This window comes from Lactuca saligna, chromosome 3, assembly GCF_052625555.1.
Source record: "Lactuca saligna cultivar CGN05327 chromosome 3, ASM5262555v1, whole genome shotgun sequence".
NCBI lineage: Eukaryota > Viridiplantae > Streptophyta > Magnoliopsida > Asterales > Asteraceae > Lactuca > Lactuca saligna.
In genome coordinates, this window is record NC_136419.1 from 75,103,566 (window position 1) to 75,121,590 (window position 18,025).

An 18,025-nucleotide genomic window follows, 5' to 3' on the forward strand; every position below is an offset into this window, starting at 1 on the left:
TCTTGCCATTAGTAGGCCTCATTCATGAAGTCAGTCTATAAGGGGGGTATAAGGTTACTACCTATAAAATGACAATTTAATAGGTGTCCACTCTCACCCACTGCTTCCTTGACTGGTAGAGGGTCGTTAGCTGAACGGGTAGGACAAGGACTAGAATTCTCTCTTCATTAAAAGTATTAATGATAAATACTGAGTAACTAAACTCTTATTAATACCCAATCTTAGTTACTTAGGAAAATGTGAATTTGGTGCTAACCCATGAAATTACACTTTGCACTTTGCTTAAGTCGTTAGTGGAGCGTGTGTGGTTAACCGGCAGACTAACATGGACTTAACAAGGTAGGCAAAGGGTAACTTAATATTTATCATAGTATCGGCGGAGCGAGTGTGGTTAATCGGCACATCGATTAAAGGGTAAATATTAAGGGTACCAAGTATATTTGCATGGTTGCTTCACACCTTGTTTTGCCATCCTCAGCATCCCAGTCACAAAACCTAAAGGGCACACTCGAGATTGAAAGATTCCATTGAACAGTTCAATGAATCTCAAAAGAATCTAGGAGTTTCAAAACCAATTAAAACCTAATAATACATTTTATTTATCTTGGTGGAAATTGGTGAATCGTCATTTACTTACTTTCAAATATTTTATAGCTTGGATTACGGCATCCCTCTTCCGAGTTATAAAATAGTTTTTAGGGTCCTAGCCTTAGTATCTCATATTGGGTGTTATATTAAGGACTTTTAGTCAACTATCTTGAATGTCTCCCAAAAGATGTCTAGTTCAGACATCTATGATCCTCCCAAATCTCTTAGAGCTTCACTTCCTCCACCTCCTCCAATTATTCTCCCTATCCCACAAGTTCAAGGTCACTCAAGCCCTATTGGAAAGGCAAGGTCTAGATGTGCTAACATCTTGGAGATGAAGTCACATTGACAAGCCAGGAGAGTTAGGTGTCAAAGTGTTGAGAAAGTTGGTGGTTCAATCACTTTCTAAGTCACATAGTGAGTTCCTTTGGGACTCTTATGAAACAGACTATGACAAGACCCTTAATGATCTTATCTATTTGCTAAGATCAACTTCTTAAAACTTTATGGACATTGACAATGAAGACACTGGAAATCCAGAAAAAACATTCTCTTCCCAATGGAAGGGGATCGAACATAGTCAACTCGGTTGACCAAATGGTAAAGAGAAAAGCTAAGTCTGTGATAGCACCGGTACCATTACCAACGGGTCCATATGTTTATATTGCCAAAGGAAGGGGCATTAGTTGCAAAGCTGCAAATTTTACCTAAGTATGTTAAAGTCAATAAGTTTGACCCTACTTTAGGTAAAGTCCACTATCTACCTCTACTAAGTTTCTATTCTTAGATTCTTGATACATGATGTGACTGGGTCACATGTTGATGTTTTTAAGAATCAAAGAAATATGGAGAAACTTAAAGAAAGTATACGATGAATTTGATCGCGTAAATGGATTTCTATTGCATAGCTTGAAGATCGGATTCTTGAGCTACTTCTTAGGAGTTATAATATATTGTTTAGGAATAGATAACAACAAAAGTTTTCATGCTCTTTTGCATTGTAAGGATAGTTTTTTCGTAAAGTTTTTAAAATAAAAAGGAAAAATGATGATTTTATTTATTTTTAAATATCCTTACAATGGCATTTGAGGAAAAAAAATTGTTGCTTATATGATTCCATTAATAGCAAGAGTGGAAATATGAAATTGATTCTTTTATTTGTGGTAATGTCTAAATTTACCAAATAAGGAAAGATCCTCATCACCCAAGTTTCAATTGGACCAAAACTTGGAATCATGCAAGTTATATAGCATGGTGAATGAGAATTTTTCATCTTTGGAAAATTAAGAGTAGTTCCTTGTTCACATGTATATGTGAGTCAAGTGAAGGACTAAGGGATCGAGTACACATTCTTGTGCACTGGTCAAGTCCACCACAAAAGATTGATAAGATTATTCGTCATAATTTACTAAAGCTTAGTAATATGGTTATACTTACAAGCTTAAGTGTAATTCTGGGACATTGGAAAAGGTTCCAATGTATTGCAGAGCGAATAAGAAGAATCAAATTAGGCAGAAGGATAAAAGTTTCTCAAATCTGAAAAGATGGGAGAGTACTTTAGTATCATGTCATATAGTTTTTTATTGGATGGCCCATCAATAGCCCAATCACCATAGCCCAATAGAAAGGCCTAACTCAAGGCCCAAGCAAAATTAGGGTTTTCACATAAAATGACGACTAGGGTTAAGTGTTTCTTACTTAACCCATGAAGGACTTAATCTATTAAGTCCATCACTCTACTAGATATATCATACGGTGTGATTAAGTGTAACTCATAATTCAATTCTAATGGCCCAAAACGCGAGTCCCGATAAGCCCAAACCAACAAATCAAAAATTAGGGTTTTCTAAAACCTAATTAGGGTTTCCAACCCGATTACATGCCCATTAGTCAAATGGTTAGGTTTTTAGGTCAGTTAGGGCTTCATTAGGTCAATTAAGGTTTACTAAGTCGGGCATCACCCACTACCACCTCGGGTAGTAGCAGTCAACGGCGGCGGCCACCACCTCGTGGTGGTGGTTATAATTTTTAAACTAAATATGTACAAGAATATAAACTCACAATGCAATCACAAAATGCACACCACCGCCTAACACGGCGGCTGGTGGCGATAGAAAGCGGCAGGAACCATCTCATGGTGGTGTTTATGGGTTTTTCCTTGATTATTCCGGCTACGGTACAATGATACAACATCTATACAACAAATATCCAAAATAAACATACATATAATAAAAATTACACACACAGTCGCCCTTGTGGTGACAGGTGGTGGTCGGAGGTGCTAGCCACCACCTCATGGTGGTGGTGGTTGCTCTCTTGTGATTTCCGACCAAGTAACTACACACACATACTCTTCTATTCGTAAGTGAGTCCAGCCACCCACCTGGTGGCGTACGACGGTAACAGTGACACAAGAAGGCGGACAACAGCTGCGGTGGGTCAGCAATGCAGCGTCATATGCGGTAGCCACATTGGTCGGCTACCATGGTTGTTCTTCACATCTTTTACTCGACGGAAAGCCCACCCCCATGCGCATCCACATCGCAAGCCACAAAATATGAATGCTACTTCCCAGCAGGTGGCATACAACGAATTACAGTAACAACCCCGATAGTATCCGGCGGTAGTGGCGATGGACGAACATCGACTAACTGAGACAACACAAAAGAACGGAGGAGAAGCTAGTGAAGCTGCCACGATCTCGCCAGAGTAGTCCAGCAGCGACAACAACAGAACTGCAGTCTTTAATGGCTCCTTCCCGGTCGTCCTCGTCGCCGCCAGCAACATGAGGTTTGCTACTTCGTCAGCAGGGGGTAGTAGTGTTCGTCACTTGTCTTACCGGCCGAAGAATGATAATGAAGGGGGTGGTGGTGGCGGATGGAGGAAGGTGAGGTGAGGGTGGCAACTGAACAGTGTTTAGGGTTAAGGTTACGAAGGGGTTGACGTTATATACCCGACTCACATAATCTACATCCCATAATTATGCAAATGGTCCCTCGTTCCCTTTTTTCTTTCAACTTAGGTCCAAATGTTACCAAATGGCCTCTCCTATACAAAACCTTTTCGACTTAGGCCCATAATCTACTCTTTAACCCCTGCTTCTATAAATCCTTTCATATTAAGTCCAAATGATACCAAACACCCCTTGAGACATAAATCTTGAATTTTAACTTTAACCCCCGAAACTCCAAATCATGTCATTTGACTCCCCGAAACCAACACCTCGATAAATATTATGGATTTTAGGGCTATTATTCATTTATTAATCTTTATCTATTTATTTATTAATAAACGGGATGTTACAATCATCATTTTTTTCGAATTAAATATTTATATTCTTAATAAAATAGAAAGTTTTACATAGACGTAGTAGGTAAACGAGTAACAAGCTGTGCCGCAACCCCTTTTTGAATAGTTATACTAATTCTTTTAAAAACAAGATCGATAGATCTTGTAGTCATAACATTACTATGTATGACCTGTTGAACTCTATTGAGTAGTTCCACAACTTTAGGTGCAAGGAAACCGAAAGTATCAAATGAAAATGGTGTAAACGTGTTTTGATTTTCCATCCACGCTTTTTCATGTTTTTCCACTTTGAAGATGCAGCTTTTAAAGCAGCTTGTCCCACAGTGAAAACCCTACTCCTCATGCCCACAAGAGGGGAAATCCCTATTAGATCCACACATTCATGTTTTCCTCCAGCCCATCCAATTAAAAAAAACATCAGCTAGCCTAAGTGTTGATCTTCCTCCCAATGGGTCAGTCAGAAAATTCATAGGTGCCTCTTTCTTGGCAAACACCCTAGCACGTCTAAATATGTCGAAAAGAACATCCCTAAACAGATCGTGTCGGCACTTGAAACTCGAGAGCTCTTTACAATGAACTGCATGCTACCCAAACGAGTCTAAGCATGCTCTTTACACGATACTCCACTAACAACATATGTTGGCCAAGACCGTCAATAGGAATTATCATAAGAAAATCCTGAGCAGATACTCAAAAATTGCTTTCTGCCTAATCGTCATGTCGAATTGAACTTCCATGTCTTGGATAATTTTACTAATAAGGGAACTCACCAATGAATGTTGGGTTTTTGGAGCGACGGTGTCCTTATTAGTGAAACCACGGAAATCAAAGCCCATAATCGTATCACGAAGACAGACTAAAGCACAAACATAATTTGAATCTATACAACCTATGTCGTTATTTCGTAAGATGTGGTCTTGTAACACCCACAATTCAGCTTGTGAGGCCACAAAAGCATAGGAGGAAGCCTCTACTGTTGAGTACAATCCCAAACCACCGAGCCTAGTTGATAACAAAGCCAGTCGCCATTGAAGGTCCCCAAAGAACGAACCACTGCAAACCACAATGTCCTCAATCGACCCTCGTAACCCTTTATCAAAACACAAAGCCGCCTCTTCCATGTGAATGAGCTGGCACATTCTCAGGCCAAAGAAAAGTTTGATGATGCCCATGCAAGATCGAAGCAAAAAAAAGTTCACTCTAGGGGTCATGTAAATGTTGTAGAAGGACATCAAATCAACAGTCATGACAGCCCCCTTCATGGCTAACCCACTAATAAAACTCACATCTCTACTAGCAGCTCCTCCAAGAATCTTCACTCCATCTGACGGTCGCCCAATGGCAGCCCTCTTTATGACCAAAAAAATAGTAGATGGTCATCTACGAAAATGATGGCTATTTTGGCAATTTTCATTTTCTTTGTCTTTTTTGTGCTAAAAAAATTAAAAGATAGTTATTATTATCATTTTTTCTTTATTTAATACTCGTGAACAAAAAAATAATACTTATATATATATATATATATATATATATATATATATATATATATATATATATATATATATATATATATATATATATATATATATATATTTAAGTTAATGAATAAAGATCTCAAATAGGTAATTTAGGTGCCAAGCATTCGATATAATTATTTGAAGCATCTATAAATAGAAACATATATCTAGACGTCGAACACACAACCGCATATACCCCACCCACACACACAGGATGGAAGTTGTCCAATTACATCATATGAAAGGGGGGAATGGTGATGCAAGCTATTCAAATAATTCTTTTCTTCAGGTAAAAACTATTAATCAATACATCTTCTTTTTGATAAAAGTGTCCATTTAAAAGAAACTTTTACATGTGGGAATCTAAAAGTTTGTGTAATAAGGTTTTTGATGTTTGGTATGATGATAGAGAAAGGTGATATCGATGACAAAGCCCATCCTAAAACAAGCTACAATAGATCTTTACTGTGCCATGAATTGCCCAAAAACTATAGTGATGGCCGATCTTGGATGTTCATCTGGACCAAACACCCTGCTTGTCGCGGCTACGTTCATCAAAATGATTAACGAGATTAGTCTTGAAATGGGCCATGAACCACCCGAAATACAAATTCATTTGAATGATCTTCCAGGGAATGATTTTAACATCGTCTTTCTTTCGTTGCCCAAATTCCTTGAGAGTTTGAGAAACGATGTGTGCCACTCCAATCCCTCTACACCTTCTTGCTACTTCAGTGGTGTAGCCGGTTCATTTTATACGAGGCTTTTTCCTAAGAAAAGCATTCATTTCGTCCATTCCTCGTACAGTCTTATGTGGCTCTCTCAGGTTCACATCTTACATCTCTCTCTCTCTCTCTCTCTCTCTCTCTCTCTCTCTCTCTCTCTCTCTCTCTCTCTCACTGTAGAAGAAAAGGAATTAAGGTGGACAAATATGTAAATGTGTTGAAAATTCATTGAGCAATGAGCAGGTTCCTCAACTTGAAGAGACGAACAAAGGGAACATATACATGTCAAGTACAAGTCCATCAAGTGTAATAAGAGCATACTATCAACAATTCCAGTCAGATTTTTCGGTGTTTCTCAAGTGTCGTGCAGATGAGATGGTGAGTGGAGGGCGTATGGTTTTGACCATATTAGGGAGAAGAAGTGATGATCCTTGTAGCAAAGAATGCTGTTACATTTGGGAGCTCTTAGCCATGGCTCTCAAAGATATGGTTTATGAGGTACATCTTCCCTTCTTACGTCTTTATCGATGATTTTAGAAACTGTTTCATTCTCAGTATTTTGGCCATGTCACACATGTGAGTTGAGGACGTTCAGTAATAAATAATTGAAGAGATATTCGTCAATGACCACGTTGTCTTAAAACGTATTAGAAAATGACCCACCAATCCTACAAGTACAAAAATTATCATGGTTTTGAAATTATTATTTTTTTGACAAAAAACAAATTCAAAAATTGTTTTTTTATTTATAGTAGTTCCAAATTCCACACTAAGCTTTTTTAATTAAGTTCGTCGTATATATTTCAGAATTATGAATAAGAACTATTTTTCAAGAATTTTGAACTTGTTTTCCGTGTGCTAGGTTTGATATTCGAACTTATACATGGGTTTCAAACTTGTTTTTTTTGTTATATATCCGTTGAAATAATATAAGAGATGAGAACAAAAAAAAAACAATATACTGCATCAGAAAAAAATTAGAAATTTTTTTGATGAAATATATATATATATATATATATATATATATATATATATATATATATATATATATATATATATATATATATATATGAAAAAGTGAATATACCCATAAGGATATATAAACTTACGTACCTAAACTCACAATATTATATCATTTTGTATCATATATATACATTGTAATTGTCCAATGTTCTTATAATTAAACTCCTAACTTGATTTACTTCCAAAATTTTTATAATTTCACATTTATCTTCCTCTCATATAATTTTCATTTTAAACTATAATATATATATATATACTAATAGGTGTTCGGCAAAAAGATGTGATGTAAGAGGAAGATAATAGTGAAAATTTGAAAACCTTGAAAGTAAATCAAGTTAGGATTGATGTTTAAGAATATTATAATGAATATATTAAACAAAATGACGTGTTATGATGAGTTTGAGTACGTAAGCTTATATACCCTTAAGAGTATATTCACTTATATATATATATATATATATATATATATATATATATATATATATATATATATATATATATATATATATATATATATATAGGTTACATTGAAATTCAAAAATAAGATATGAATCTTAATATTCAACCTTAGCGACATATTTTACATCTGCCGATCTAACCATCTAGCGTACAGGTGTGGCGAGTCAGTTATAATTATAAATGATTATAAACATCATTCGTTTTTTTCTTCTCCGTCACCATCCCTACCACCACAACTACCATCTTCACAATCACTATCACTATTACCACTTCTGCCACCAGCCAACCGCACCACTACCACCACCTTTGCCACCCGCCGACCCCAACTCCATCACTTATACCACAGCCACCTCTTACACCACCACCTCTTCTACCAACTGCTGTCATAATTTATGATTAGGAACATTAAACCGAGATATAATAAATATATGTAGCTGAGGTTGAATCTCAAGATCTTTAAAAATATTTTAAATCTCAAGTGAACTGTCTCCTAAAGTGAACCGTCCCATATATATATATATATATATATATAGAGAGAGAGAGAGAGAGAGGGAGAGAGTACAAATAATAATTCAAATGTATGTCAAAACATTTTCTAATTAGCTAGTCATTTAGGCTCTTTTCTGAAAAAAATAAATAAATAAATAAAGATTGTTATTTTTCTAATATCTTTTTAGAAAATGTGGTAATTTTTGTGAATATTTGTAACTTATAACAATGGTCGGATAGGGACTGATAGAAGAAAGGCAAATGGACTCATTCAACATTCCTCAATATACACCTAGCCCCAAAGAGGTCAAGAATGAAGTTGAGAAAGAAGGATCATTCTTAATTGATTGTCTTGATGTTTCTGAAGTAACTTGGGATTCATCTACAGACAACAACCTCATACAACCAAAAGAATGTAAAGAGGGTGACATTGGAGGATATAATATGGCAAAATGTATGCGAGCTGTGGCCGAACCTTTGCTAGCTAGACACTTTGGATTATCCATAACAAATGAGGTATTTCTTAGATATAGGAAGATAATTATTAAATGCATGTCCAAGGAAGAGACCAAGCTCATCAACGTCACTGTATCAATGAAAACAAAAGCTTGATCTTAAAATTATTATGATATTTTTCACTGATTGTTGAATGAAGTTATACAACAAAAATGCTTCTTGATTTTGTTTTCCCGTAAGCATATATCACATTTGGTTCAAACATATTTTTTGTCCATGGAAAAAGAGTAACAATTGACTCATGAAGACTTTAAACTTTACCAAAGCGTATGTGTCTCTATGGTACGTATCAACAGGATCAAAAAGATATCACTTAACCAATAAGTTGAGGGTTCACGTCATGTATGTGACAAAGATATAGGTTTTAGAGTATTATTACGAGGTGTAAAAGTGTAACATCTCAAAAATTATGACAAAAAATTTTAGTTTTTATTAACTTATAAAATGGTTTACTGAAAAACATCATCGATAATATATCAGTTCATAAATCCATAAATCAAAAGTCATAAAAACATGTCATTGAATTTTATATATATATATATATATATATATATATATATATATATATATATATATATATATATATATATATATATATATATACTAACTTATAAAAGAAATCTTACTATTTCTATAAATAGTATAATAAAATAATATTATTTTTTTAAGACATTCAACTCTCTAAGCGTAAAGTACAACTAATCATGAATAAAATAATATTAAATTTTAATCTGATTACCTTTGAAATCTTATCTCTTCCAAAAATTTGATCAAATTTCTTATCCAATTAAAATAAAACAAATAATCCATTATATATGCCTTTTTATTTGTAATTTTTTTAAGTTTTATTTATTATTTATGCCCTCTAATCGAAATTGACCAATCAGTTGTAAAATCAAATATTTTGTTTAATATTAAGAAAAAATATCTATGTATGATTTATGACTAATAGAAAATTAGTATTCCATTTGTTATTCATGTTCCATGAAATGTGGTTGTATTAATTTTATTATTTTTCGGTTTAAAACTTTAGATAGTAAAGTGGATAATAGGATATATCCATTTAGACTTATCTGTATCAAGCAAACCGGGTTGTTAAAATTAACTTTGATTCTCCCTTTTATTAACTTTATCAATACCAATAAAGGTATAAGCAAGTCACTTCGTATGGATGTGTCATGATTTCTAAAATGAAGGACTATAAACGTACACTACACACCAAAATATTTATTTTCTTTTGTATTGCGAGTGTTACATTTATTTGTTGCCGTAAAACCAATCAATAACAATATGCATATGTTTTGTGTTACTTGAAATCTAACATGTTTCCGTATAGAACTTATTGCCGAATGAGAAACTATTTTTCGCCGCCGCTTTGCGCGGGTCTACGGCTAGTGTGACCGAAAACGCATGTGTTTTCAGTCAACTAATGGGTTTTCGGTTAATGCCTTGTATTTTGGGCTTGGCCTTAGTTCCATATATATATATATATATATATATATATATATATATATATATATATATATATATATATATATATATATATATATATATATATATATATATATATAGTGTGAGAAAGGAGAGTTAGGAGAGGGCACAAGAGAAAAAGGGCTAAGTTTGTGTAAATCAAGATGTCCTAAAGAGAAAAACTAGAAAGAAGAACAGTGTGTGAGTGTGTTGATCTTATGTGTACGATTCATCTTCTTTTTCTTCTCCTTCTTCTCCATTTTTGATCTTGCATCATCCAATTGATTGGGAATCCCCACCATCTATTGGATCTGATTGATATATCAAGCAAATTTGGAACATACAGTTGGTATCAGAGCTTAGGTTGTATCAATCATTTTGGCAAAGATCTGGAAAGTTTTTGCACTTTTTCTTGAGGAAATTTTCATTTTTGGATAGTTTTTTGAAAAATATTGGGGGGGGGGGGGGGGGGGGGGAGGGGGTGGTGTTCCTCATGTTTTTTCATAAAACCAACTTTTTGATCGAGTTTTGTAGCTAAAAATCTGAAAAATCGCGTGTTTTGGTCGTAAACAGCCATAAACCTCGTATTCGGCCGTAAACCCCGTTTTCCGCCGTAAACCCCATCTTCGATCCAATAACGATTCTAAGGCTATATTTTGTGGGTATAAAAAATAAATAAATAAAAATTAAAATTAAAAATTAAATGAAATAAAGAAAGGGGCGCATTTTAGGTCAAATACTCTCGTTTTTGGTCAGATTTTCTCGGTTTTTGTATTAATTTTTGTAAACTTGACTTTAAGGTTGACTTTCTTTTTTTAAAATCAAAGGACATTTTTGGTAAACAATGAGTTCCTCAAAAATTCCGGTCAATGAAGTTTCATGTTCTCAATCTTGTGAAGTTACAATTAAATTTCTTTGTGAACAAAATGACTTGCTAAAAAGGGAAAATGACGACCTTAAATATGAAGGATATACTCTTAGTAAGACCCAAAAACCCTTAAAAACACTACTAGAGGCGAAAACAAAGGATTTTCGAAAACTTCAAGAGGAATATAGCAATAAATGTGAAAACTATGATAATGTTAAGAGACAACCTGTTGAATTAACTGCCGAATTTGATGCATTGAAAGCTAAATATAATGATGTTGAATTCACGTTTAAGAAATTTGATGTGTCAATTGAGGTAGTTGCATGCATGATTGAAAAACAATTAAAGTTCAAAGATAACAAAGTAACAGTCTAAGGTATAATAACGTTCCACCTCCCTTTAATGACAACTATAACCCACCTCTCGAGACCAATGAGGAAGAAATTACTACTTAGTTAGGCCCATTCACTAAACAACCTTCAGTTAATACTGAACAATCCGGGCCAACTGAGAATATTAAGGTGAACGTTTTTGATGATTGTACATCATGTGTATGTAAAGTGGTAGAAGGTGAGAACAATGAGAACACTATTGAACAAACCAATGAATCCTTGAACTCTGAATATGTTGCTTCAAATTCAGTTACTTCTAAACCTGCTACTGGGAAATACATGCGACCAACACAAGCTAAACAGAGTGCTTGCTACAAGTGTGCATGTAGGAACAATCAGAATAAGTCATGGGAACGCCACTAGGGGAAAGCATAAACACTTCCTACGTGAAGAAAAAGACATGTTTTCACTGTGGAACACCTTGACACATTGCCATAAATTGTCCAAATTGCACATACATTCCTTACTATGCACAAGGATGGCAGAATGCACCAAGAAGGAGATTCTCCAAAAGAAACCCTTCGATGCCACGTTCAAACAATGGCCACTGGAATGCCAAGAAGTCCAAGAATCAAACTCCCAAGGGCAAGAAGGGAGTGTCAGCCAAGAAGCCAAATTCATGAGATGCTCTAGTGAAACCAAGACCGGCTAGGTCAAAGTCATCTCGGCGATCGACTTCTAGTTCCAAAGGAAGTACTGAGTCACCCATTGATCGAACAAGAAATGGGTCAAACCCAACTACAGATGGGTACCAATGGTTCAATCTTCCAAATCTTCTAATGATTCTAATGTTTCTACATCTTCTGTTTGTGATAAGCAGGATATGTCATGGGAGAGAGTACCTTACACTGATGAAAAAGGTCAACCCAGTTTCAAAATAGATTGGGTTCCAAAGATAAATTGATACCTCTTAGTGTCGGAGCTGCTATGGAGGCATATCATTAGACTTCTTTTGTTGATAGTAGCTATTCCATGCACTTGATAAAAGGCATCTCTCAACTTTACAAAATTCAAAACTTTGTTTGAGAGTATGTGTCCTTTGCAGGATGGGAAGAAAGGAAACAATCACTAATGGCATTTGTGCTTAACGACGTGAGGAATTTTCGGATCTGTTCTGAGATAGAAATATGTGTGTTGTTCTCAGACCTTCCGGATGCAAATTCAATCGATGACTTACAGTTTGAGTTTTCTTCTCGATACTCCTGAGTTTTTCTTACACTGATTTGTTTTGAAGACAATCTTTTATTTTCTTATAGTTTTTTGTTTGAAAGTTTTGTTAATTGGGAAGTGATATGAAGTATAGTGCTAAAGGGCAATTTATGATGCGTGTAATTGTGACAACCTGAAATTTATTCCGTCATTGTAACTCGTTTCCGTCAATTAAACCCATCTTTATCAAATTGTTCTGTTAACATTTTGAATTAGGTTAATTGAATTAAAACTTTTATTATGACTTTATAAGTGTCGGAATGCATTAGAAACACGTGAAACACCCTCGATATTCTTTTTAAAAGTTTATAATTCACGATCCCGTCGGGTTACGACCATTTAATCGGGTACGACCATAAGCTCCGTTTAACGTCCGTATCGGATAGATTTCCACCAAGCCGCACACTTAAACCCTATATAAGGGTGAGTGGACCTCCATTTGAAGCTTTTCCACCCTCTTAACACACTCTCTCTCTACTCTCTCTCTACAAGCCAATTTTGATCCAAAAACACCTCTTTTAAGCTCCAAAGTTGTAAGTAATCTATCATAGTTTGTTGTTTAGCTTGTTTAGCATGCAAAGTCGTGTTTAAATCATCCAAAAGTATAAAAATCATGTGTTTACGGCCATAGAACAGCCCCAAACCGCAAACACTCATAAATGGGGTTTTGAAGCCCCAAAACCCTTCCAAATCACTTCTAGTGCTTAGCTATGACTTAGGGGCTTGCATGAATGATCTTAGAACACCAAAAAGTTGTCATTTGGGGAGTAAACTTGAGTTTATTGTGACATCCCCAAAATCACGGCCAGAAAAGACCGATTTTGTTTATGCTTTATAAAAATCAGAGTACTTCATTTTATAAAAAGGTTGCGGAATTTGTTCCCAGAAAAACATGGTAAATATGTTATTAAAACATTTTCGAAGAAACGTATTTATTTCATTTTAAAACATTTGGGATGTCATCGTTAATACAAGAACATAAGCATAAACAGAACTTACAATTATTCACACTAGTGGTCTACATCTCTTTAAATCTCTCAGTGTAATGTCACTTCATATCAACACCTGTGGTATAAATAAACTGAGTGGGTCAGGTTGGGAAACCTGGTGAGCACATAGGGATTTCAATCCCACAATGTTATACCATATATATAGTTTAAAATTCACAAAATATACAATTTCACCATACATATATATAAACAACTCTTATCCCACCCCGTCGATCCTCGCAACGAGGCTATCCATACTCTCGGACCTAAGATTAGTCGTTTTACCTACTCCATACTCTCGGATCAGAAATGAACGAATTTACCAAATCCATACTCTCGGACTAGGGACGAATGACTAATCCATACTCTCGGATTAAAGATGAATGATTATGCCTAATCCATACTCTCGGACTAGGGACAATAGCTAATCCATACTCTCGGATTAACGACGAATGATTATGCCTAATCCATATTCTCGGACTAGGGACAATGACTATGTCTAATCCATACTCCCGGATAAGTGACATATACTAACTTCTATTCTCTGAGTTTAACTCACTTGTACTCGTAAGAATATACTACCCAATATTCGTCATATTTAATTTAGGTCTACTCTTTATCCTAAATTATCAAATATAATCAGGTATGTTCTTTAACACGAATTTCAAGCAACATCAATTAACTCGCACATAAACATATAATTAATACTTCAATCAATACTTATATTAAAATCATGTTCATGAAAGGGACTATGCACTCACCTGAGAAGGTGGTGACTCGGTACTCGGACAGCGCTTCGTTTACTTTAAAATAATTTCCTTCGACGAAACCTAGTATTATCACCAATAGATTTTAGTCTATTATTCGCCGAGACTAATTAATAGTCTAGCTATTATTACTATTATATAAGAGTTAAAAAAAATACTTATATAACTCATAATAATAGCCCAAGTATTTATTATATGTTCTTAATAACGTTCATATAATTAAATAAAAACTATATTAAAAATAGCGTAGACGTAGCTCACTTACAGCGGGTTTTATAGAAAACCAGGCTTTGCTTGGAGCAGCGTTTCCGAGCCGAAAAGCTCTTCTTCTTGGAGCCGTCGAGCACTCCGGGGCTTCCGCCTCGTGCTAGGGAGGTTCCCTAGGCTTTTCGGGGGATTTCGGGGCTAGAGAGAGGTTCTAGAGAGAGAGTAAAGAGAAGAAAGAATGGGAAAGGTGTGAAGAAAATGAGGGTGGGAGAGGTGGTATTTATAGGGTGAAAATGGCTGAACTTGGTGCCACATGTCACCATCTAGTGGCAAGACTTGGGGAGAAAGCAATGGCCAAGATTGTGCCACATCACCCATTTTCGCACAACACACTTCCGAATTCTAAAATCCGTAACTTTCACATACGACCTCCGTTTTTGACGTTCTTTATATCCACGCGTAGGTAAAAATAATATCTACAACTTTCATTTTGACTCCGTCGGCTAATTCTCGACCGATCTTAAATTTAACAGTACGAGGCGTTTAGACTGTTAAATGACCGCGAAGAATTCGTAACTCCTTCATACGGACTCCGTTTTCGTCTGTCTTTTTGCCGTTGAGTTCCTATTAATGAGATCTTCAACTCTCATTTATTTCACGTAAGCCAAAAACCGCTCGAACTAAAATTCGAGTTTCGGGCTGTACACTGCTAAGCCGAATCTTAGAAAAATCATAACTTCCTCATACGAAGTCAGATTTGGGCGTTCTTTTTATCGACGCTCTTAGTTTAACATATTCTACGAATTTTGTTTAGATTGCTAAGGCTAAAAAGTCTTCTATCGTAAATTCACTATTTACGTCTTCCGGTGCTGTGCCGGTTTTGCCGTAAAACTTCGGCGGGCCATAACTTCTTCGTTATAACTCGGATTTCGGCGTTCTTTATATGTACGGAAACCTTGTGACATATTCTAAAACTTGGTTAAGACTATTCATTCTAAATAATCTTTTGTCGAAAAGTCATTTTTGACCCCTATTGCCTCTAAATTGACTAGCCCGGATCTGCGGGCGTTACATTTACAGCCCAAGAACATTCTTACTAACTTTTCACATCCCACTTGATCATAGCCGATTAACTGTTTGATTGATTTTTTTTCAAATCAAAAGCGTGGAGTGTTTAAGTTAGTTGCATTTGATCTCATAGTGTTTTGTAACTATTTTTTATCCTCACACTTTCTCCTTTGATTTCGTTATTTGTGTTCAATTTTAAACTTTTTTGCTTAAATTGATGTCAGATATGGATATATAACGTTGTTACTTACTTTGATGTCAATAGGGAAGTTGTTTTATTGAAGCTTTACATGTTATATCTCAACCCCTCTAACGGAAATAAGTTAAATAAAGAAGACGAAGTTGAGGTGAGCAAACCATAATTATAAATCTCTTCGTTTAGATTGTTTAAACTTTTCATTTTTTTAAGTATCCTAGATTAATATAAGTGTGATTTTTGCTTTTTGGAAGAAGAATCAAGAATTATGATTATAGTGATTTGGTAATTGGTATAATTATTATATTATATTCCCCTGATTTATTCTTAGTTGATAGTTATGTTGAAAATTTAGTGTTGTACCCTTGACTTATATATTTAGAATGGCATGTCATATTCCCATTATTTAAAGGATTATAAGAATAATAGGTTAAGAGGTATTGTTTTGGTTTTTGCCATCATCTGTTTTTTTATTTTCCAAATAAATTGTATTTATGGTTTAAAGTTTGCTAGAAAGTTAATAACATTTAATTTAGGGAAAATGACTTATTAAGTTAATTAACTTTTCGGTGTATTCACATTTAGGTAACTATCTTTTTTTTATACATATAGGTAACAAACTTGTTGGAAATGTTCACATATGACTATTATGACCTGCTATAGCAGGTTAAATCCTAGATGTGAACGCTTTCAACAAGTTCGTTACATAGATGTGTAAAAAAATAGTTACCTAAATATGAACAACACGAAAAGTAAAAGTAAATTACACGAATGGTCCCTGTGGTTCCTACTGTTTATTTTTGTTACGCGTTTGGTCCCTGTCTTACATAAAAAGATTATTGCGCCCTTATTAATTTATTTTTTAATTAATTTTCTTATTTATGTATTTATGACATATTTAAAAAAATTAATAAACCCCACATATTTGTATTTTCTCGAATGATCCATACTGTTTATGTTTTAATTCGGATGATCCCTACTGTTTAATTTTATTACGAGTTTGGTCTCTGTCTTACCCAAAAAGATTATTGTGCCCTTATTAATTATTTTTTTTAATTAATTTTCTTATTTATGTATTTATTTTTTATATATTTAAGTAAAATTATTACACCTCATATATCTGTATCTCATCACCATCTCATCTCTCATCAACTTCTATTTATTTTTCATCTTTAGTGATATCGACGTCTTTATCATCTCTTCTTTTTTCAGTCATTTAACTCTGTCGAATCAACACCACAGCCTACTAAAGATGAAGAGACAATAGACTATGTTGTTAGTTCGCTAGAGTTGAAGTATTAAAAAAAGAAGGATGATGAAGATGTCGATGTTACTAAAAATGGAAAAGAAATAGAAGCCGGAGAGGATGAAAGATGGGATGGTAACTGGTAGACCCAAATTAAATTTCTCAAATGTGGTTTCAGGTTTACGGTGAGGAGATACAGATATATGGTGTCTATTATTTTTTTTTAAGTATATAAAAAATAAATACATAAATAAGAAAATTAATTAAAAAAATAAATTAATAAGGGCACAATAATCTTTTTTGGTAAGATAAGGACTAAACACGCAACAAAAATAACCAGTAGCGACCATTCAAATTAAATTTCTCAAATGTGGTTTGAGGTTTATGATGAAAAGATACAGATATATGGGGTCTATTCATTTTTTTAAATATATAAAAAATAAATACATAAATAATAAAATTAATTAAGAAATAATTAATAAGGACACAATAGTCTTTTTAGGTAAGACAGTGATGAAACGCGTAACAAAAATAAACAGTGTGACCATCTGAGTTAAAAAAAATAAGTTAAAAACAAAAATCACAAATTCTCCCAAACCATAAAGACCATTTGTATAATTTATTTTTACTTTTCGTTTGTTTATATTTGGGTAACTATTTTTGTATATATGTAGGTAATGAACTTGTTGAAAATGTTCGCATTTAGGATTTTAACCTGCTATAACTACTCATAATGGTCATATATTAACACTTCCAGCAAATTTGTTATTTAGATGTAAAAAATAAAAAAATAAAAAAAAGTTTCCTAGATATGAACATACCTAAAAATTAATTACATTATTAAGTCATCTTCCCTTTAATTTATTGATCGCTCCTATCTAAACTTACGTGTTTCTTTGCATCACTTGAAAATAACAAAAAGAACCTTATATCATTTAAAAAAAAGTAAAGGTTTTTTTTAGTCAAAATACCCTTTTGACGCTTTTG

At 34.3% G+C, this 18,025-nt stretch overlaps 1 protein-coding gene across 1 annotated transcript; it reads left to right on the forward strand.

The window, feature by feature from the left end:
- The first annotated feature begins 5,595 nt into the window (after nt 1-5,595).
- Nucleotides 5,596-8,778, forward strand: LOC145036891 (S-adenosyl-L-methionine:benzoic acid/salicylic acid carboxyl methyltransferase 3-like). Its single transcript, XM_078985420.1, has 4 exons — nt 5,596-5,703; nt 5,824-6,240; nt 6,383-6,637; nt 8,351-8,778. Exons 1-4 carry the CDS (start codon nt 5,629-5,631, stop codon nt 8,720-8,722), a joined length of 1,119 nt encoding a protein of 372 aa, XP_078841546.1. The 5' UTR covers nt 5,596-5,628; the 3' UTR covers nt 8,723-8,778.
- Nucleotides 8,779-18,025: the final 9,247 nt, after the last annotated feature.